The 22,905-nt window shown below is 39.2% G+C and overlaps 1 protein-coding gene across 1 annotated transcript in view; it reads right to left on the bottom strand.

The window, feature by feature from the left end:
• LOC6032761 (sodium leak channel non-selective protein) overlaps positions 1–22,905 on the bottom strand; it is a 38,439-nt gene that overhangs the window by 6,856 nt on the left and 8,678 nt on the right. The window contains 8 exon segments of the mRNA XM_038266430.1: positions 287–560; positions 624–847; positions 8,191–8,408; positions 8,764–8,958; positions 9,022–10,072; positions 10,139–12,163; positions 12,227–12,765; positions 13,973–14,088. Of these exon segments, the coding sequence (XP_038122358.1) occupies positions 287–560; positions 624–847; positions 8,191–8,408; positions 8,764–8,958; positions 9,022–10,072; positions 10,139–12,163; positions 12,227–12,765; positions 13,973–14,088 (4,642 nt within the window).

The following is a 22,905-nucleotide window of genomic DNA, read 5'->3' as shown; positions in this document are numbered from 1 at the left end:
GGAAAGGACTTAATCCAGCAATACGACTTGCTTGTCTCAAAAAACAAAAATCTGATCGTTTCTATCAAAAACTATGTAAAGATAACAAAAAAAAAACTCATCGGCCAACGAACGCACGAACTAAAAAAAAAATGAAAAAAAGAAGAAGAAAACCAATCACCCCATGCACTCGAACAACGACACAAAAGAGATGGAAAATAACACGAAAAAACAGGACTGCGCATACCCACCGGCACCGCACTACTCGCTTCTTTGGTCATACGGAAGGCAGAATTACTTTACTCACTTGATCACGTCGTGAAACGTAACGTCCTCGCCGTTGTGCAGCTTATCCAGCTCGTAGCACATGTACTTGAACAGCAGCCGGTCCTTTTGCGGATCACACTCGAGCCGGCCCTTCAGCAGCCGCAGTATGAACTTGACGCGCCGCACCGGAATTACCCCGCGCTGGTGGATGTCCACAATGTTCCACGTGTTCTGGAAGTTGCGTATGTCCGCGTACGAGAGCAGGGCGTCCTCCTCGTTGGAGTAAAACAGCGAAAAGTTCTCCATGATAATAGCTGCAGGTTGGGAAAGAAAGGTTATGACTTGCGTCTGGATTTGGGTTTGTGACTACTTCGTACCGACTAGGAGATTCAACACGATGTACGTTATAATGACGTAGAACGTGCAAAAGTAGATCAAACTGGCGGTAAAGTTACCGCAGTCCGTTTCCCAGTAGTTGGCCGCCAGGGTGCAGTACGGGGGCTGCACCATGCAGTCGTGCATGATTTTGTTCCAATCCTCACCGGTGACGATCCGGAACAGCATGGCCACACCGGTTACGGGCGAGCCAAAGTTTGCCCGACTGACGAGTGGAGATGAGTTGGAGAACAAGGAAGTAGGAACGGAAAAAAGAATAGAGAAAAAAAGCAGATAAAACACACAACAATAGCACCTCGACTAAGGCCACTACCAGGATGAAACAACTAAGCTCTTTTTTTCTTCTTCTTCCTTTTTTATACAATTAGTGGACACGCCCATCTAAATGATTCGATCGAAAGAATAAAACGTGAACAAACTAGCGTGGTGTAGTGAGGCGATTATCGTTTATTTGAATTGTGGGAATAAATAGAGGAATTTTGTCATATAAATAATTTCTATAACATCGAAAAACTGGAAAGCAATGAAAGGAGCATTCGACCCTTTTTTGTTTCGTCTGCGCGACACAAAAGTATCACAATGTATGTGTGTGTTTGTTTGATATAGTTACAGATTATGAAATATGCATTCGCCCGGTGGAAACGAGGAGCAAATATAGTTTTTGAAAAATTAAGGGATAATAACAAACTAAACTCGAGAATGTAAATATATGGACAATCTATATATAAAGAGAGAGAATGGACGCAACGAATTAGAACAACGATCAAATCAATGAAGGTTTTGGCACAATTGGTCAACTCGATAGTGAATCGCATTCCGGCATGCAAATATGTTAGAATTTCTTTCGATTTCGATTCCCTCGTTTCTATTTCCTTGAAATTTTGAGAGAAGTTACTTTCAGGATTAGAGACAAAAATGTTAAAGTATGGTTTAATTCGAGAGTATTAAAGTCGAAAGGAAGGTTTAAGTACAACATAGACACGGAAAGTTTCACAACTCAAATAAATGTACATTATACTGAACATAGCGATGGACAAACTGGACGAATTGAAAAGAGTTATTTTTAGAATTTTAGAAGTAGTATGTGTGTCTAAGGCCGAGGAGAGCTATATTATAAAAGGAAAATAAACTAGCACAATTAAACGAGACTCGAAAGTCCGAAATTTTGTTACAGCGAAGCAAATCTTAACTATATATGAAGGGATACGTACGCTCGTTTCACTGGACTATCGTCAAATTCTAGAGACATTTCTTTCTCACTAAGCTGATTTTACTACGGTTGGAATGATGTGTTTGCATAGTACAAGTAGGTAATGTATGGGGCATGATGGTGAAGGTTTAGTATAATCGTTGATATGTTTTTCAAAGACTATGTAAAAAGGCAAAATTGGAATTCCCTTTTTGTTTGTTTTATTTATTTATTAGTAGCGTAGGAGAAACTCTTTTTGATTGCTAGTTTCGTATTTGTCGCGGTTATTACCGAATAATACTACTTTACTGAAAAACTAGTCAAAAAACCCGAGACATTTCCCATGAAAATCTGCTTCCGTGCTCGATCTGATGGAAACAAAAATTATTAAGTTTAGTTAAATTATCCAACTTTGGTGTCAAAAAACAAGTTTATAATAAGGCTGGTACAAATTTTATATAAAGTTTTTATCACCCCCCTTTAAAATTGTCCGAAAATTCAGGAAGCAAAAAAAATCAAAAGACTTCTAAATTTCATTGGAACATTAATTGCAATCAGCTGAAATTGATTTAAAATGCATTCTCCTGCGTTTAAAATCATTTTTGCAATTCCGTCGTGAAACTACTCACTTTTCCTGTCATTCTTGACCGCCACCAAAGTTGAACTTTTCAGCACTTGTTTTGAAAAGTAACACTTTTCAACATTTTTTTGATTTAAACGATTTAATGACAAAATACATGAAAATTTGAATTAAAATTTCACTCAGTGTGTTTTTTTTTGAATTGCAAAAAAATGTTGTATGGAACTCGTTGCAAAACTTGATTTTTTCAGCACTCTTCGTATTTATCCAACTCGGTGAACCTCGTTGGATAAATGTACGAATCGTGCTGAAAAATCCTCTTTTTGCAACTTGTTGCATAAACTACTATTTTAGCATGTTTGGGTTGATTTAAACATCTTTAGAATGTTTTGAAAATAAAACGTAGAAAGCCGAGAGAATAGCTCTACCAAAATTAAATGGAAGAATAAACCTCTCGCGGGTGAACCACCACGAAATTGTGTTCATTTGTTCATTGAAACAGTTCATCCCATTGAGTGGCTTATATTGCCTAATGACCATCTCATAGTCATCGAACTTTGGTGGCTGATACCGCAAATGCGCGTTTCGATATGTCAAAGGTCTTGGGTTCGAGTCTCTCTGTTTTGAAAATGAACCCATGAGAATAACGGTCTAGCCAATCTCGGGATGTATCCTCAGTGTCCGTTCACAGTACCTTTATACTACCAGATCGTGTTCTTTATTCTCTCAGATGGCGCTGGCCAACTGTGGGTGTAGCATTTCAATGGATTTAGTGGTCTAATTTCAAAACTTGTCGTACGCGCATTTTGGGCCAAATTGAGTTGAGAACGCCATTTTGTGTAGCTCACAATGCCTCGTCTTTTGACCTTCACAGATCCCCAAAATTCGACTTCAATCCTGAGATATTCAATAAAAATAAAATAAAAAGCTCCGGAAATTTTTGTCACTCTTCATATGAAAGAAGTTCCAATCTTGTCGTGCTATCTTGACACTGCCTGAAAATTGATTTAAGTGCGCCAATTGGCCAAAGGGATTTCAGGTCAGAAGGCGTTTGACACCGATACAAGCTCGACTAGCGTGAACATTTTCAATTATGAATTCAACCAAATTCAACCAAACTTCGGGGCAATGCACAGAAAGGTCAAACAAACAAAACGTGTTTGTTTTTGTTTACATCGCGTGCTCTCGTTTTTGTTTATTCAAGCTCAAACATTGAAACGCGGTTATCTCGGAACGTCAAAAAGCGACGTATAGCACGTGATAGTACAACGACGTCGAATTGTGCTAAATTTATTTCTTTATTTTGAATTTCATCCAGGATTCGGATGCATCCCGATTTGACTGGAATAATTGTACAGTAAAAAAACATGGAAGGGGGAATATACCCATTTTAAGCATAATAAAGTCGTGTTTCAATGATGCTGGATAATCTGCAGTGTTCCTTGAAATTTACTAAAACCAAGTACACCAACGAGTAAAGCAACTTTTTGTGAACATTTCTGTTTATTTTCACTTTTACTAAAAGTTATTCTATTCCTTTTACAAGCATTTAAAAAAATATTTCCCAAACGTATTCTAATCATTCGAGAATGCATCGGGCCACGCCCATTTTCCTATTTTCACCTTAGTTCTCTTTTCTTCCAGCGCTCTTTTGGGTCTGCTTAGTGTTGCCAAAATTGATGAAATTTTAAGCAAACACTCACGAAAAGTAGCATTTATAGAGAAAATTTCCTGGCATCACTGACTCACTCCAACAGGCGCTGCTAATCGTGTTGGTGGCCACCCTTTGTTCTTTATTTGCTTTCGCTTCTCGCTCGGTTTTCTTCAGCTTTCGATTGGAATGGGTCGTCAAAAATTAAACGTCAAAAGATTTGGTGCGTTTGTTTTTTTGATGGCGCTTGCTAATTATTTACATGTTTCGGGATTATTTTTCAAGTGAGTGACTAACTAATGTGCAAAAGAACATGCTGCCGGTAGTTGGAAGCAATTTTATATCTTGTGCGCTTTGAAAACGTTAGCGCAAGTGAAAAGATATTGATGGGGACTTTCGTTAAGCAGTTATGCTCTCATCTTGCGTGTGGATATGTGTGCCACCAAAATGATGAGAAATGGTCTCGCAAAATAGAAATTATGACCAAAAGTGCATTAAATTTGATCTTTTTGGCCAGTAAATGGCATAAATTTGCGTGCTTACTTGAGGCGGTGCTGTTGCTGGTAAGTTTATAGCCTAAATAGCATTTTTGGAGCTTGGCATCAAACTCTCCATATGACGAAGATAGGTGTTTGATTAGAAAGGCTATATTTCCCCTACAGTCTCGATTATCCGAAGGCCTTGAAATCGGATAATCGAATCAAGAAAAAAAAATCTGCGTATCATTTTTAATTTTTGAGTTTAGGTATGATCCCAAAACTACCCTAAATTGATTTAAAATGTGTAAATCCAAAATGGTGGTCAAAATTGCGGTGATGCAATATTGTTCGTGATTCGATTTTCCGAAGTCCCATTCAAACCTGCGGATAATAGAACATCGGAATTTGAGGCATCGGATAATCGAGTTTGGACTGTAATACAGTCATCCCACATATTCGGAACACCCACAAATTCGGAACACTTTTATGATAATTTGTCAATAGCATGCCAAAAGTAGCTTTTCTGTCGACCTTACTATTTTTAGAACCTTCATTTGGACATTATTTTGCTATTTCACTAGTAAAAGTAGTACTTTTTGAACAAAAAACATCATTCCAAGATTATTTTGTCCAGAGTAGCAGAACACTGCCTCCAAATGGCCTGTTTCATAATTGTGGGATGTTATTGTGACTCCTACAATTGTGGAACACCTGAATTTAACTGATATTTTCACAAAAAAAGTTATCAGACCATGTATGAAACATCACTAAGCTTGAGTATCACTCGTTGCAGTTTGTGAAGTCATTATTTTGTTACAAATATGTACTCCTGGAGGGATCCAAAGTTTGTTTACATTCGTAAGAAAAAAGTGTTCCGAATTTGTGGATTTCAAGGGTCAAAGTAATTCTTCAAAAACTTCATATAAAAGTTAAAATTTGCAGATGTTCGATACAGCCAGAGGCGTCGCGTCCACCTGTTCAACCTGTTCATAGGATAGGTGATCATTTTGATTTCTTTCTGAAGAAAGAATTAAAATATGTTCATCAAAATAATTGAACGAACACGCCAACTCTTCTTGGAACCATGAAATAGCCAAGCGCATTCGTATCATAGAGCTTCAATGAAAATTCTCCCAAGCAGCCACCAACCTGTCCGAATTTCTCCATGCACGAGTTCCCATACAACGCATCCAAAAATACACAGAAAGCTCACCCTATTTGTATACGCTGGACGGTATGAATGTGGTAGTTCACAGTCGACATAAAAGCGCGCGAGCCGAGACGCGAGCAGGGAGAGTGCAAAGTTCAAAGAGAGAGCGAGAAAACTCCAGATTTTGCTCTCTCCCTGCTCGCGTCTCGGCTCGCGCGCTTTTATGTCGACTGTGCAAAAGCTTTCATGCACACCCTGAACTACCACATTCATACCGTCCAGCGTGTACAAATAGGGGGGTCTTTCTGTGTATTTTTGGATGCGTTATATGGGAACTCGTGCATGGAGAAATTCGGACAGGTTGGTGGCTGCTTGGGAGAATTTTCAGTGCGCGTTACATTTTCATAGAGAGCTTTATGGATACGAATGCGCTTGGCTGTTCCATGATTCTAAGACGATTTGGCGTGTTCGCTTAAATATTTTTGCAAAACTTTTTTAATTGTTATAAATAGTAGAACGGCATGTTGCTTCCAAAAAGCGTTTTTAACTGTAATAAAGTAATAAATAGCTCAGTTAAAAGTGAGCAAGCAAGTTCATCGACAGATTTGCAAAATAATTTGGAAGAAAATAGAACAAAATCTTTAACCTACCAAGCATACAATAATTTCCTTTACATGTTGTTTGTCTAAAAACAAAAATCAAAATAAAGCTGTCGTAATAATGTCTACTTGGTTTGAATTATTGAGTTTTGATCGTTTATATTTTTTGGGAAAATTTTATGAAGTGATGTTTTTAATTTTTTTTTTGTAGATTTTCATAATTTTCATCGATGTAAATTTTTTCCCTCTAGTTTTTCAGGAAAATTTTGAAGAGAATCGTAAAATACAATGTTTATGGCCTAATTGTTTTGGTCAGGAAACTAGAGCATGTGATTTCAGGATTAGAATGGTCAACATCCGGAATGTTTGCTTAGTGAGAATTGAGAAAAATATTTTTTTTGCCCTAATCTAATCCAATGGAACATAAGAGAAGTCATTCTAAAGAAAACTCCAGGGAAAAACTTGTGGTTGGATTACGCCTCAAGTTTTGATTTAGTTTTTTTTATTTACAAAACAAGCTAATTATAGAAAACTACAATGTAAAAAGCATTTCAATTTTACATTTCTTGAAGAATAATAATTGCTGTAATTAGAAAGAGTTTCTATTTTAATAAAAATCATGGGATCAACAGTTCTCACAACAATATTGCTAACATCATCTAATTTTTTATATTATGTATAAAAGATATTTTTTAAACATGATTGAGCTAAAAAACTTGAAAATTACTAAAAAGAATTTTTGAACAGGTAAACATTTTGGCCACGCGTCGCCTCTGGATACAGCATTCGAAAGATCACAAGAAAAGCTTTCAAATGAAGGTAAAAGCGAATCATTAAGTTCAATTATCGATGTGCTATGATTTTTGAACGTTGGCCGATCTGGAAACCGTTCCGAATATGTGGGATGACTGTATTACGTTTGGGAAAGTTGACTGAATGTTTGATATGACTAATTCCACAAAAATTTAGGTAAAACTACAGCTAAAACGAGGTAAACCATTTTAAAACATTTTAAGATAAACGATGTAATCAGCGTTGGAATTATATGTTTGATCATTCACACTGGTGTGTAAACATTTAAAATAAATAACCATGTTTTGATATCAGTTTTTGATTAAATTTCCAAAAGGTTCTATCTGTTAAGGAAACCCACGGCACATGGTTTGTTTTGAAAACTTATTCTCTCAGTTCATTTGTAAAAAATGGCCATTGCGTCTATTTTTAAAAGTTAATGCATCCCCCTCCCCATTCAAATTTGGGCCGATAAAGCACAATGACGCTTGCGCGCCTTGCTATTGTTGGTTTTCTGTCAACCATTAAATCCAATTTTGGAGATTGTATTGATTAATGTTTAACTCAATTTCAAAGAGGTAAAAATGGAATTTAAAATATCTTGAGCATTTGAAAAAGGATGAAACCTTTCGAAAAATCATCAATTTACACTATTTTTTTTTAATTATTTTAAAAAGTTTGCTGAATATTTCCTACATTATTTTAGATGTATGAAACAAACTGAAACTAAGCTAAGCGAAACTCACCCGGCAGGGCGAAAAAAACTCGGGGATTATCAAATGAACTAAACTATTCTTTGAGTTCGGTTTGTCGTCAGATTGGGCAGAGCCCAATCTATCTGTCTCCCCACCAGAGAGGGGAGAAAAGTCTGCGGACAAATCCGGTTTACTTCATTGGATAATTCCCTGCCCGTGGTGTGGTGGGAGCCACGGGCACGTTTTTCCTGTCGAGTGAATTTTGCTTGATTTGGAGTGATTTTTTTTTTCGAAAAGTGCGTCAAAAATAATGGCAATGTGTGTGCGTGTGGTGGTGCGTTTTGTGCAATTTTGGAATGGAAATGGCGGTGCAGAGGGGGGGTTGTTTTGTTTTGGGGACTTGAGGTACTTACCGGCCGATGCCCTCGCCGTACTTGACCGTCCCAAAGAGGATCGTTCCGGCCAGGGCGTAGAAGAACACCAGCAGAAACATACCGAATATGATGAAAAAGGACTTGCACACTGAGACGCCGACTGTGAGCATCAACATTTTCAAGGTCGTATGCTTGCCAGTTATTGTGAAAAATCTCAATATGACAACCATAAAACCAATGAATAATGATAAATCGCTCTGGAAGAAAGATACAAGAAAACGTTAGAAGGAGTAGGCATTTCAGATTTGCAGTGAGGTTTATCGATTAAATAAACGTCGTTAAGGCTGTAGAATGTACCACTCAGCGAAAAGAACAATCAAATCTTGATTCAGAATGCATCAATCAAAAAATGGTCATTGCTCAAGTCATTGCTCCGAAAGTGACTCGCAACAAACTATCTTCATCGTTGGGAAGGGTGCGTAAAAATTAGTTGATTAACGGCGTTAAAAGTTGAACGACGTTTAAATCAGAGTAGGCGGTTAGCGTTGACGTTTGTTTAGCGATAAACAACACGACAGATTTGGGTTCGACAACCACACGACGGGCACATACTCTCAGTGTTGTTTGCAAGAAAATCCACACGACACCGGCGACCGTCACGAGCAGGTCGTACCGGTTCCGCCGAGACTGCCAGTAGCCCCGCGGGGTGAAGGCGATGTTTTTCATGACCACCTCGATGACGAAGACGAACGTGAGCAGGGTGCTCACGATGACCAGCCGCGCCGTGTGAACCTCGTCCTTTTGCCACTGTAATTTGGGAGAAAAGAGATGATGTTCGAATAGAATAGGACAACTCCATGAACACCTTACCGTTATCGACAGAAGCATACTGTTGACCAGCACGACTACGGCGATGCATCGCTTGAACGCAATGTGCTGCGTGATGTCGTACACGAAAGCCCGGAACTTGCGACCATCCGGTCGGGGAGGCAAATGCAGCGGTTGAGCGATCTTTAGTCGCTTCTTGAGATCGCACCAACGACGTTGATCTACGGTCAGCAGAGCGGTGCCCTTGTTTTCTGAGTAGTTTGCAATGACCACGCCCACGAATAGCGTCAATCCGATCATGCAACCCAAGAAGATGTACACGTGAATGTAGATCGCGTGGACCGGACCCAGTGCCTTGATCAGCACATCCCTCACGTCGATCCAACCCTTGTACGAGAGTACCTCAAACAGTGCCAGCATCGCGTCTCCAATGTTGTCAAAGTTGAACCGCCTCGGGTTGGCCCAAACACGTGGCACCAACATGGCCGGGTAAGACTCGTTCACGCCCGGAGTCAACTTCATTTTGGTCACAAAAACTCGTCTCATAAACACTCCAACGCAGTCCTCCCGCTTCAAAATCGTCGGATCATTGCAACGCGCCAATCGACCTCCATACAGCTGAACTCCATAACTCGCGAATACGAACATCAGCAAGATCAACAGTGTCGATACCAGCAGAATCTCCTTGAAACCCCGGCACAGCTCGTAAACCACCTTTCGCATGTGCGGAACCAACGTAAAGATTCGCAACGGTCGTAAACAACGCAAAATCATCAACAACTGCGCGGAAGAATTGCTCGGAACCTGGCGCGGCATCCACACCAGAAACGTCAGCGAAACCACGTAGATGAACACGTCCAGCACCGATGCGACGTCCTTTATGTACGCCTTTGGGGTAAAGAACAACCCGTCCGCAAGAATCTTGAGCGCCAACTCCAAACTCATAAAGATGACGAACGTGTACTCGGCGATCTGCAGCGTCACGTGTTCCATCACACGATACTGGGGCGTTTCGAAGATCATCGAGTTACACGACAGCGTCGTCACGAAGATCATCACCCAGTCCAGGTAGGTTACGAGGCCGAGAAAGTTGCTGAAATGGAATTTAAAAAGAAATCATACTAAAAAGTCTCCACTAACGCAAAAGTACAAAACTTACTGCATGCTCTTGTACTGCACCTTCCGCTCCTTCCCGGTCAGCGGATCCTTCAACCGGGCGTCGTACCGCCCGTGAACAATCCGCTGGCAAATCTTCCGGAACTTGCTCTCGCGAGGCACCGCAAACAGCGGCGTATCGAAGAAGGGATGGTTCTCACGGAGGTCTTCCTCGCGCTGGTTGCGTCGCATTTCCGCCTGCTGCCGCTTGGCCTGCAGAATCTTAATGTCCAGATCGTGTGGTCTCGCCCGGGACGAGGTCACTCGGCTTGCCGCTCCAATGTCTCCGTTTTCCATCAGATGCTCGTAGGTTTGCTTCAGTTTGATCGAACCACTTCGTACGCTGCGTCGGATCGACCGGGAGCCGAACTTTTTCTGGTCCATGCGCCACGGTTTAGTCTGCGTGATGGTACCCTGCTGTTTGATGCCGGACTTGACGCCGGCAACGGGAATCATGGCGGAATCTCCCAGCATCAGTCGTTGGTTGTTGGAATCGTTGATGATGTGCGTGATGGCCAGTTTGCGCAGGCTGCTTCCGACGCAGCGGACTTTGGCCGTTTTGTTCATCACGTTGACGGGCTTCTGCTTGCGGTAGACGACCTTGGACTCCCAGCACTCCGACATGGGTCGCTTGTAACCCTCGCAGTAGGACGGATCTTCCGGCTCCATATCGATCACGAACTGCTTCATGAAGGATTCACGCACCTTTGGCAGCGTGAAATCGTTTGGGATCTTGTGCAAGATCGTCATCTGTGGGGAATCCGGAAACTTTTCAAAGATCCTCAGTCGAAATGGTAGCGTTTCCTTGATTTCAGCACTCTGCTCGCGAAACTTTAGCTGCTTCAGCTTCTTGATGTCCTCGTCCAGTTCCAAGTTGTCCAGAATGACGGCCACGAACAAGCTCAACACAATCAGGGTGACAAACAGATGGTACAAGATGAAGTAGACGGCAACCAGTGGTGTCAACGTTTTGCTTGTTCGGATCATCGTCTCGTCCATCACTTCGACCCACGCTTCCTGGGTGAGAATCTGGAACATGGACATGAACGCATCCGGGAAGCTCTCAAACTTGGTGTAATCACACAGGAAGCAAAACAACTGCATCGATATGCTCGAACTGATGATCAGCAAGCACATTGTGAAGATGATCAGCGATCCTAGCTTTTTGCCGGGGCCAAAGATCTTATATACGAACCCCTCCAACATTGGTGACGCCTTGATCAGTCGAACGACGCGTAGTACTTGGAAGTATGTGAACCCGGACAGGTACAAACCCGGTATAATGTGAAGACTTGTGCCAATCGCAAGCAGCAGTTCAAACTTGTGGATCGAGTGCTTAAAGTATCCTCTCCACCCAAGGCAGTAGATTTTGAACAGTGTCTCCAAATCCAACAGTACTGTAAAAGCCATCTCGATGTAGTAATACCGCTCGTAAAACACCTGCCTCGGTCGTCCATCGTGCTTAAAGTGCATGGTGGCCGTCACAATCCCGTTGGCCAAGATCGTCGACATGACGAGCAACCTAAAGTACGGTGACTTCAGGATCAAGTGACACGTCTCGTTAGCAAGTCCTCCGTGCTTGTTCTCGTCAATTGTGATCAACTTCCAACCGGAGTCATCGCCGGTAATGACCTGCGACGCCGCACTGTTCTGAATGTGCCCCCGTACGCCCCACATCTGCTGAAACTGGACGCGGATCTCGTTGAACGTTTCCGTAATGACAGCGATGAAAACGTTCTTCACTAGCCACGCCAGGAAGAAGATCATGGTGCTAAAGTAGAACGCGGCACGCCACGCTGGAAGACTATCGATCGCGCGGTACATGATGAACACCCAACCCTCCTGAGACGCTGCCTGGTAGACGGTGAAGATACTCGTTGCGATATCCTCGAATCCCGTGAATCCTTGCACGTAGTTGGTGAGAAAGTGCATCTTCATACACTTCATCCCGGTCGGACACTGGTAACCGGAGTCGGGATCCATTGAACAGAAGGTATCCGGGATGGCTAGCGAGTTGATGGTTAGTCCTCTGCAATTAAACGAAACCCAGTCAGAACGAATGATCTTCCCGTTTCCCCCAAGTCGAACTTACTCTGGATCCGTCGTGTTCAGTACGCAATGATTCTTCAGTTCACCGAAGAACTGCACTCCGAGCAGTCCGTACAGTGACATGAAAAACAGGAAGAACAGCGTTACGTTGTAGATCTGCTGGCTAGACCGTTTGAAGATCTGGTTGATGCGGCTTTTTGGCATGGAGAACTTGAGGAAGACTCGTAGGAAGCGTATCATGATGAGGGGCCGTGGCGCTCGCAGGATCGTAAAGTAGTGGAACTTTGGCACTATCGCGAGCATCTCGAAGATGTGCAGCACCACGGACACCCACAGGAAGCTCACCATGGAAGCGTCAAACTGGCACCAGTGATCTTTCAGGTAGGGCGCCTCACCCTTGATCAAGCCCCGGATGTGGATTTTGGCGATCATCTCCGAGGTGAAGAGCAGCGTGACCACGATGTCGCTGCACAGGGTGATGTACTGCAGCATCGGGTATCGCTCGAACGTCTTGGGCGTGTTGAGGGACACCGAAGTGAGCGATACCAGCGCACAGAGGCGCATGAGCCGGCGGACCCATAGCTGTGCATAGGATGGGAGTGGAATGAGAAGTTTTATTTTGTAAGAAATCTTGATTGGAATAATCTTGAGGAATTACAGAAAAACGTAGCAAAATAATACTCTTAAAAAAAAGCATGCGACTGGAATTCGAAACATTTAAACATAAAATATATGGGAATTTGTAATTAATTGATTTTGAAAAACTCAATTACAGTCTGGACTTGGTTTTCCCAAGTTCTACACAGCAAAAAATCCGATGGTAAAATCGCATGCAAAAGCATGCACAACACCTTCGTCAAAATAAACACTTAATGTTACACACTGCATGTACAATTTTTGCAAATACAAAAAAAAAAGTTGCAACCAACGGGATTCAAACCCAGCACCAACAGTAAGGGCTGGTGCCTTAGCCCACTCGGCCATCAAACCGATGGAAAGCTGTAAGGATAAACGCATATAAGAGCTTGACATTTCGGTTAAGTAGGATTCCCATACTGATGGGCTACATATTTCAGGGTGTAAAATTACATAAAATTGCATAAGATAATGCAATATTTATTTTACACCCAGGCTTTTTACACGCAGCTGGATTACTACTTTTTTAGCTGTATAGCCAAATTTCATGGCGGATAACCGAATCACAAAAAAGCATTACATATTTTGGATCGATGATGTTCAAAAAGTTCTACGGCCACTCCAAATGTTTAATCCAAGAAGGCGGCTTATTTGACCGGTCGGGCTCCAGAGCTTCCAGAGTAATTTAGCACCTAAATCTACAGAAAACCGTCGAAGTAGCCAGCGGATGTTTCAAACGATAATAATGGAGACGCCTGGTAGATTAAGCAAATTTCAAAACACCACGCGTCTCCATGGCAATAAAGCGTGGCATGCTGCACTGTTTGCATTAAATGGAAAGCGATTGTATAGAATGAATCAAGAAAGTAAGTGAGAATAAAACAGAATGGAAAACGGTCTCCAATGGATGTAAAAAAATACCTTCTACAGCGCATGGTCAGATTTTGTTTTGATCTGTAGAGTAACGTAACGCTAGACTAGACAAACTGTCAGATGGTGAAGGATGGTGAAATGGGAGGAAAACGAAATTCATCTCAATCAAACTACTGGAGACAAACACTTTTCGATCTTTTAACCACAACATCTATAACACAAAAAAATACAACAAATTGATTGTTAATGCTCCTCTGGGCAAACAAATGTGGTAATTCACCTTGTTGACCCACTCAATGTCTGCGCTTTCGTTAAGGGATTCCTCCGGACCGTAATCTGCCAGCACCGATTCTCCTTTGATGCTCTGCTTTCTACCAAGCATTTTTCACCGTCACCCTTTTTTCGCAATATGGCGGACGCTGGAGAGCTCCAGCAACCACGCCCTAGGTGAGGTGTTGGAAAATTGGCAACCTTCGGTGGATTGATTCCTTTGCTGGCGTTAAAACGGATCCAGCCGATCCATTTTGGTTTGGTTTGTGTTTTAGTTGGCTTTTCAGTTACTCGGTGCCGATCGGCAATAGCATTGCACTTCTTCAATTAGGTCTCAGCTGATGAACTTAGCTGATTCTAGATAAATTTGGGTTTCAACACCACAAATCTTCTAACTTTTACTCATACCAATTACAAATAACTTCTAAAACTGTTTGGTACAAAAATGAATAACAATAACTTATTTTAAAACAGTAAAAAATAGTTTTTTCTCGCGGTCCAAATTCACCACCACAAGATCGATTTTTGATTTTGCAAAGATGGCTATCCAGCAAAGGAATTTGGCAACTGATGGAAAATTTGAGTGCGTTTGCGCGTTGTCCACAAGACATGGAAAATTGTGGACATCTTCTAAGCACCTAGAGTGTTGTCTGCTTAGTATTGAAACTAAAATAATCAAGATTTTCCGGAAAACACATATTCGTTATTAAAACTGCTTTGAAAATTTATTTGGAAGATCAACCCAAATACAAATAAAAAGGATGATTTCAGTAAAACAAAATTGCTGCAAATTAAAAGTGTTTAAGAATTTTGATGAAATGATTCTAGGTATAACTAATTACCAACCATACATTACTGTTAATTTATTTCTATAAGAATTAGTCAAAATTTCTAGATTTTTTTTCTATAGGTCAATAAAAAGAATTAAAATTTTAGCTTTTGTAAGTTTTTCAAGCTTTCTTGAGTCAGGAGTATTCAAAAACACCAAAAAAGCAAAAAATATAAATTTTGTTTTTGGACCATTTAAAAAAACTCTATAATCCACAAGAACTTTACTTTTTTGTGGATATATCTTTCCACAAACGGCTGTCTAGGATAATCCATCTAATCGTAAATAAATCACAAATAAACGGGAATAGTCTCATCAGCAGCATCCGATTGCTTGCCTTGGGAATAATACAACACCCCATTAAACACAACATATCGATTATTTGGGTCACATCATCATCTTCTATGATGAATCCTGACCATTACCCTTTCCTACTAACAAAATCCCAAGTAGAAGTAGTTTTCCGGCACACGCGGGGGTGTGGATATCGTATAGAACCCACCCTTGGTAGCAGCCTGTGCTAACTAACATTCCCGTACCGTCCCCTCCGAGATCTACAAACTGACATGGCGGGCGCCGTTGGTGGCCAACGACTGTTTCCTATCTGCAGCAGCTCTAGTTTTGATGATTTTGATATTTTATCTTTTCAGCGCATTCATGCATGCTGTTGATAAGGGAAACATCACTAGATCGTTGAAGCGTATGATAGGTTGTGCTGATAGGATATTACGGTCTTGTTCAGCAACGGAAAAGGACAACCATGGGTGGTTTCTCATGTTCATTTAAAAAAACTTTTAATTTGTTTCAATACTAAATGGACCAAACATTAGAGGGGGAAATCTTATTATCGTATTTCAACCTATTTTTGGCCTTTTAACCCTTATCTTTGCTTACAATTTTCAAAGTCTTCGAAAAGAAGCTTCTAAATAACTCGGTTAGGTACAATTGAAAAAATGATATTGTTTAAAGTCAGTTGGGGTAATTTTATTTGTGATAATTTGAAAATACATCAAAATTTCACACCAAAATTTACTGTTATGATAATAGGTATGTTTCCCAGGCGAAGAAAATCGAGTAAGGTAAAGCAACCTTTTTTCGAAACAAAACTTCAAAATTGAATACATACGATAGCTTTGCTCAAACTATAACCCTCCTAAAGCACGAAACATTCTTATGTCGATCTTGTTGAAATAATCAATCAATCTTAAAACCAAGATGGTTTCAAAACCTTTTTAAACATTTCCATATGCTGATGATCTGATAGCTTCTCCTACGTGTTACTATTTCCCATCTGTCAGCATGGAAATCGAGATAAAAACACAAAGCACGATGACGTTTTCAAAACGAATCGCGAACTAAAGGGCCTATTTTGAGATAAAGCGTAACTCCTTCGCAGGGGAAATGATTTTCCCCGATTTTCTCCTCTACATGCAACACGTGGTTGGAGAGGTTAGTTTGTTTACATCAGAGTTGCCTGGGATTGGCTGTAGTAATTTGCTAAACTTCTCCTCCTTTATGAATGAGATGGTTGTAAACATTGTAGTATTACTATAAATGGTTCTTGAATTAGATTGCAGGTATGGTTGAAATTTATTATAAAATATACTAAAGTGAAAATGGCCGATGAAATTTATGTAATCAAGAATCAATAATTTTGTAATTTGTGCGTTTATTTATAACGATAACCTGTTAGTTTACAACTTTTTATGAGGTTAAGGTTTTTTTTTGTATGGACAATTGTCCACTATCGACTGTCTAATTCGTGAAATAAAGAAAGGGAAACTACTTTAAGACAGTCGAACTTTTTGCGCGACTAAAAAAATTCAAACTCCGGTCCGTTTTCAAGGATACCAAATGTCACCGAGAAAAGGCCGCTTCTTATTTTTTAAACCTTTCATTTGTAAAGAATATAATGAATGAAAATAAACATTTTAATGTTTCTTTTGTGAAATTGACACACACATTTGATAAAATTCTCACCAAAAAAATGGATCCAAGTGGTCTTCCAAGCAAAAAAATACACCCACACAATTCAATTAAAGAAAAAGTGTTTATTTTATATGTTAAACTGCCTTACCCAAACCATACTCAGCCTCAGATGGTAGTCCCAGGATATCCCCTACAAGCTCCGGTCGAATCGAGTTGAAATTAAAGGAACACTTTCTAATTTGATTTTCAAAATAGGGCTGTTTTCCAGTTAAAATGCCAGTAACTTTCTTTAGATTTCATCAATTCAGATGTTCCACCCTTAATTTCTTTGCACTAGAGCGTCCAATTTCCCGGGGTTACAAAATTCCCGGGAAACGGGAAATTTTCAACAAATTTCCCGGGAAATCCCGGGAATTCCCGGGAAATTTTAAATTTTACGAAAATTATTCTAACCTGTTTCTGATTAATCTTTTGCAACGAAATTGTATAGAACAGCAACTTTAATAGTCAAAATTAGTGTGAGGATCAATTAATGGCTTGACTGCTTGTAAAAAATCATGCAACTTTGAGAAAATATATAAACGTTCTAATTTTGAAATCTTTCAAATCGTCCCAAATGAAAGAAAATATTATAAGTATTTTTGTTGAGAAGGATTTTTTTAAATCAAAGTCTTTGGATAGTGAAAATCTATGCTCCACAACCATAAAATTGCTTTTAAATTTGTCTCAGTGACCATAATGTTCAAATAAAAAAACCAAAACAATCAACTTGTGAATAAATAAATAATCGTTGAATTTACCTTTAAAATCTAATTTCTAGCGCTTTTTAACTCGAAACACTATTTTTTACTTGAAAATTTGATACGAAGTTGTGTTTTAATGGTTTTTCATGGTTTTATGATATGACTTTAGTTATATGGTATTCAGCCTAATAAATCAATTAGATTAAAATAATTTTGAGCATTTAAAAGTGGTTGAAATTCAACAATATTTTTTCATATATAACCCTCTTACGCCCTTGGTAGCTCACATGCTTCATAAATTTATAACTTCAAACTGTAATTTCTCGAATAGTTAGAAACAAATTCTTCTTACACAAAACCTTTTTTAAAGATTTAATTATATTAGTTCAATTTCCATCCAACATGTTCAAGGTAAAAAAGTCAAACAAATCTCAATGTAGATCTTGGCCGGAAGATGTAAATATCTCATTTCAAATGATATTACAAAAAAAAAACATTAAAAATGGTTGTCAAAAATAAAGTAGTTTATATTCATTCCATGACAGCGTAAGTTTTGTTGTCCAACATATAAGCAAACAATATTCCTAGTGGTGAATGCTTCAGAAATAAATATTATCTGAATTAAACCTTGACATGAAATTTACAAACAAGCTGATTAGTTAATATGAACAGTAGATGGAAATAAAAAAATCAAATTTCCAATTATTATTTTTTGTATAATTTCAAAACATTGGTGCCAAAAAGGTAGGAAAATGTATACTTCTGCTTGTAATTCGGGAATTCCCGGGAAATTTACAAATTTCCCGGGAAACGGGAAATATTTGTATCCGGGAAATCCCGGGAATTCCCGGGAATTTTTTTCCCGGGACGGGAAATTGGACGCTCTACTTTGCACTTTTTAGCCTTTTCTTTGAATTTTGCAATTTAATTGAATTTTGAATTAATTTTAGACACTATATCATTTTGGCTTCAAAATTTGTGTCCCGATTTGCCCATCCCGAAAATTCCAGGCAGATTGGTGAGGTCCAAACGACGTCCATAATAAAGGGGTATGCCCTGTTTGTGGACTCGCTCTTAAAAAATCGACTTTTTTCTGATCATGCTCCAATCCATGCAAGATCTTCTAATTTGGACCTCCCATTTTTTTGACACCGTCACAAATTTTGCGACTTTCGTTTTTTTTTAAATTCTGTTTTCCAATGGCCATGGCCAAAAAGTTCGACATTGAATCGAATGTTGTGATCAGATTTTTGATTGGATCCAAATATGGGGCATTTTGCGCAATTGAAAACTTCACATGCAATTTTCTCGACATACATAAGAATCGTATATTTTCTTGTTGGCCAAATTGAAATTTCACTAGATTAAGAATTTTTAAGCATGTGGTTGCAGAATTTACCTACCACACGATAAAGGGGTGGTCCGATTTTGCTGAAATTCGGGATTCTTGCAAGTTTTGTTAGTAAAAAATTGTTCCAGCAAATCCAATGATCAGAAAATGTCGATTTCCAGTGGTGTGCCAATTTACATTAAATTACTCTCAAATATTTTTACACATTTTGAACTTTGGACCACAGATCGGAAAAGATGTGAAACATAAGGATTTTTTCATGATTTTTGCAAATTTGTATGGATTTTGTATAGAGTTATCTACGTGCGCATGTATTGCGTGTACGAACACGAAAAAGATTGAGGTTAAATTTTGTACCCACCATTTGTTTTGCTGGTGGGTACAAAATTTAACCTCAATCTTTTTCGTGTACGTACACGCAATACATCGATGCCTCTGTGCTCTGATGTACTAACTGACTTTTGGGCCAAAATGAGTTAATGATGACATCTTTTAGCTAATTAAATTCCCTGCAAAACGCTACTAAGAGATCTGAAAAATTCGTTTCCTACGCGGAGATATCGCCCTGCAACCATTTGTACTAACTGACATTTTCGAACGCATCATGGATGTGCTCTCTTATTTTTCATCATGGCTTGACCTTTTGAAAACACGCAAATCCATAAAAATACGATTATACTATAATATTATGGTAAATTTCCAGGTGTCCTTACTAGTTTGAGCAATATTATGGAGCACTATTTTGGAAGGCAATTAGCACAAGTGTGCACATTTGGATACGCGAAGAAGTTGTAAGTTAGACGAAGTGTGTCAAATAATTATTTAGTGGCAGAGTTTTTTTAAATTGGATGACCCCTGAGTTAAGCTAAGTGTGACATTGGTAGGTGGATGTTATTGTTACGTAGTTTTTGGATTGGACGACCCCTGCAGTTGTTTTAAATGTTTTAAATTGGATATTTGGGTTAGGCAAAGTGTAAGATTAATTAGTGGATGTTATTGTTACGTAGTTTTTTTTAATGGACGACCCCTGCAGTTGTGCTATGTGTGCACAACGATTTAAAAAATGTTTTAAATTGGATATTTGGGATAGGCTAAGTGTGAGATTAGTTAGTGGATGATGTTGTTACGTAGTTTTTTTTTATTGGACGACCCCTGCAGTTGTGCTAAGTGGGTTAGGCTGAGTGTGCACAACGACTTAAAAAATGTTTTAATTTTATGGTGTAACGAATGTTACGGTGTAACAAATGTTACGGTGTAACGAATGTTACGGTGTAACTAATGTTACGGTGTAACTAATGTTACGGTGTAACGAATGTTACGGTGTAACGAATGTTACGGTGTAACAAATGTTACGGTGTAACAAATGTTACGGTGTAACGAAAGTTACGGTGTAACAAATGTTATGGTGTAACGAATGTTATGGTGTAACTAATTTTACGGTGAAACGTATGTTGCGGTGTAACGAATGTTACGGTGTAACGAATTTTACGATGTAACGAATGTTGCGGTGTAACGAATGTTGCGGTGAAACAAATGTTACGGTGTAACGAATGTTACGGTATAACGAATGTTACAGTGTAACGAATGATGCGGTGTAACGAATGATGCGGTGTAAAGAATGTTACGGTGTAACGAATGTTACGGTATAACGAATGTTACAGTGTAACGAATGATGCGGTGTAACGAATTATGCGATGTAAAGAATGTTACGGTGTAACGAATGTTACGGTGTAACGAATGTTACAGTGTAACGAATGATGCGGTGTAACGAATGTTACGGTGTAACAAATGTTACGGTGTAACAAATGTTACGGTGTAACAAATGTTACGGTGTAACGAATGTTACGGTGTAACAAATGTTACGGTGTAACGAATGTTACGGTGTAACAAATGTTACGGTGTAACAAATGTTACGGTGTAACAAATGTTACGGTGTAACAAATGTTACGGTGTAACGAATGTTACGGTGTAACAAATGTTACGGTGTAACGAATATTACGGTGTAACGAATATTACGGTGTAACAAATGTTACGGTGTAACAAATGTTGCGGTGTAACGAAAGTTACGGTGTAAAAAATGTTATGGTGTAACGAATGTTATGGTGTAACTAATTTTACGGTGAAACGTATGTTGCGGTGTAACGAATGTTACGGTGTAACGAATTTTACGATGTAACGAATGTTGCGGTGTAACGAATGTTGCGGTGAAACAAATGTTTCGGTGTAACGAATGTTACGGTGTAACGAATGATGCGGTGTAACGAATTTTACGTTGAAACGTACGAATGCCACGGTGTAACGAATGGTTCATGGTTCACTGAACCAGGATTGAACCACAAAGGGAGGTTTAAGCCGAACCAATAGGTGAACCTGGCCTAACCGGTTCATTTGGGAACTCTTGTTTTGCACACTTAGCACAATTACAGGGGTCGTCCAAACAAAAAAAACTACGTAACAACAACATCCACTAACCAATGGCACACTTAACCTAACCCAAATATACACCTCAAACACCCTTCAAGAAGTTGTGCACATTTAGCACAACTGCAGGGATCGTCCAATACAAAAAACTACGTAACAATAACATCCACTAACCAATCTCACACTTAGCCTAACCCAAATATCCAACTCAAACACCATTCAAGAAGTTGTGCAAACTTAGCACAACTGCAGGGATCGTCCAAACCAAAAAAAAAACACGTAACAACATCATTCACGTAGTAGTGCACACTTAGCACAACTGTAGGGGTCGTCCATGTTCAAAGACTAAGTTTTGATTTTTTTTGGAGCTTTTTTGTTCTATTCGATACAAACTAGGAATTCATTGCAAGAGACACACTTGTTCTAACTGCAATCTACCATAACAATTATATGGTTTGTGTCCTGGGTATCTTGCATTTCTGAAAAGGTCGTATGACATGATGGAAATAAAATAAACTAGATCAAAGTTTTTACAAAATCATTTTCTTCTGTTTGTAAGCGTAGAACTATTCGGTTTTCGTCATAATTGGTCTTATTGATGCTATTTCATGGATTATCATACTTATATTTATGAAACCTCACACTTCACTAAGTTTTTCTTCATAAAATTCAAGTTTTAACGGTAGTTGCTCTCAAAAACTGCAATTTTCACAATAAATTTAATGATAAACAAGTCTATTAAAAAAGTATCGTTGAGAAAAATGTTCCTTAACTAGCAACAATTCAAAGTTACTACGCAAAAACATTGAAACAACAAATAACTACTATTTTTACAATAAAATGACTCTGCGCACTTTTGTACCAAGTGCCAGGTTGGAAGTATACACGACTCTGCCATCGAAGAAGCATTTTAGCTCAACTGCAAAATTCGCCCTGTGCACGTTTGTGCTAACTCATACAAATCACTGTTCAAGACACACTTGTGCTAATTGCAAGCATGATTTTTTTCGTAATTTCTCTGTCAAATTTTTTTTTGCATTTCAAAAGTTTTCATATTTTACCATATCTTTAAGTTATGTCAGGAGCATACTTTAAAATTATTAGGACAATTTTTTGTCGAATAGTTTCCCAGAAACAGAAATTCAAAGTTAAAAAATCGATTTTCTCGTAACTACCAAAATGTCAGTTAGTATAAGAGAGCACACAAGCATCGACATGCGCACGAAGATAACTCTATAAGGCTTTCTAGTCATAAATTTACCAATACATTCAAAGTATGTTTACATTACAGCTGGACGATTGTTTGCATCAGGTTTCCTATCTCTTTCTAGCAAAAGTTTTTTTGTCAGGCTACTTCTAGCTGGTTCTTTGACTGACCGCCCGATATGACAGCCAACATACTTCGCAGGGCTGTGACAGCTCGAGCTCGATCATTGTTTGCATCAGGACACTGTGACGAGAAGTACGTAATCTTTGGGTAAAATTATATTTTTTTCACTGGGCCTAGAGAGCTTATTACAACTCGACATTCTTAAAGTTGATGTCAGTAATCGCTTAAGTTTCGTGAAAGTATGATAAATTTGGACTCCCTGAACACCAAGGCTGTATATCACAGGTACTCGCGATCTTGCTTTGCATTAGTGTGTGTGCATGGCTCCATGCCACTAAAA

Source organism: Culex quinquefasciatus, chromosome 3 (assembly GCF_015732765.1).
Source record: "Culex quinquefasciatus strain JHB chromosome 3, VPISU_Cqui_1.0_pri_paternal, whole genome shotgun sequence".
In the NCBI taxonomy this organism is placed as follows: domain Eukaryota; kingdom Metazoa; phylum Arthropoda; class Insecta; order Diptera; family Culicidae; genus Culex; species Culex quinquefasciatus.
The sequence above is the reverse complement of the archived record's forward strand: the minus strand, read 5'-3'. Positions and strand labels throughout refer to the sequence as shown.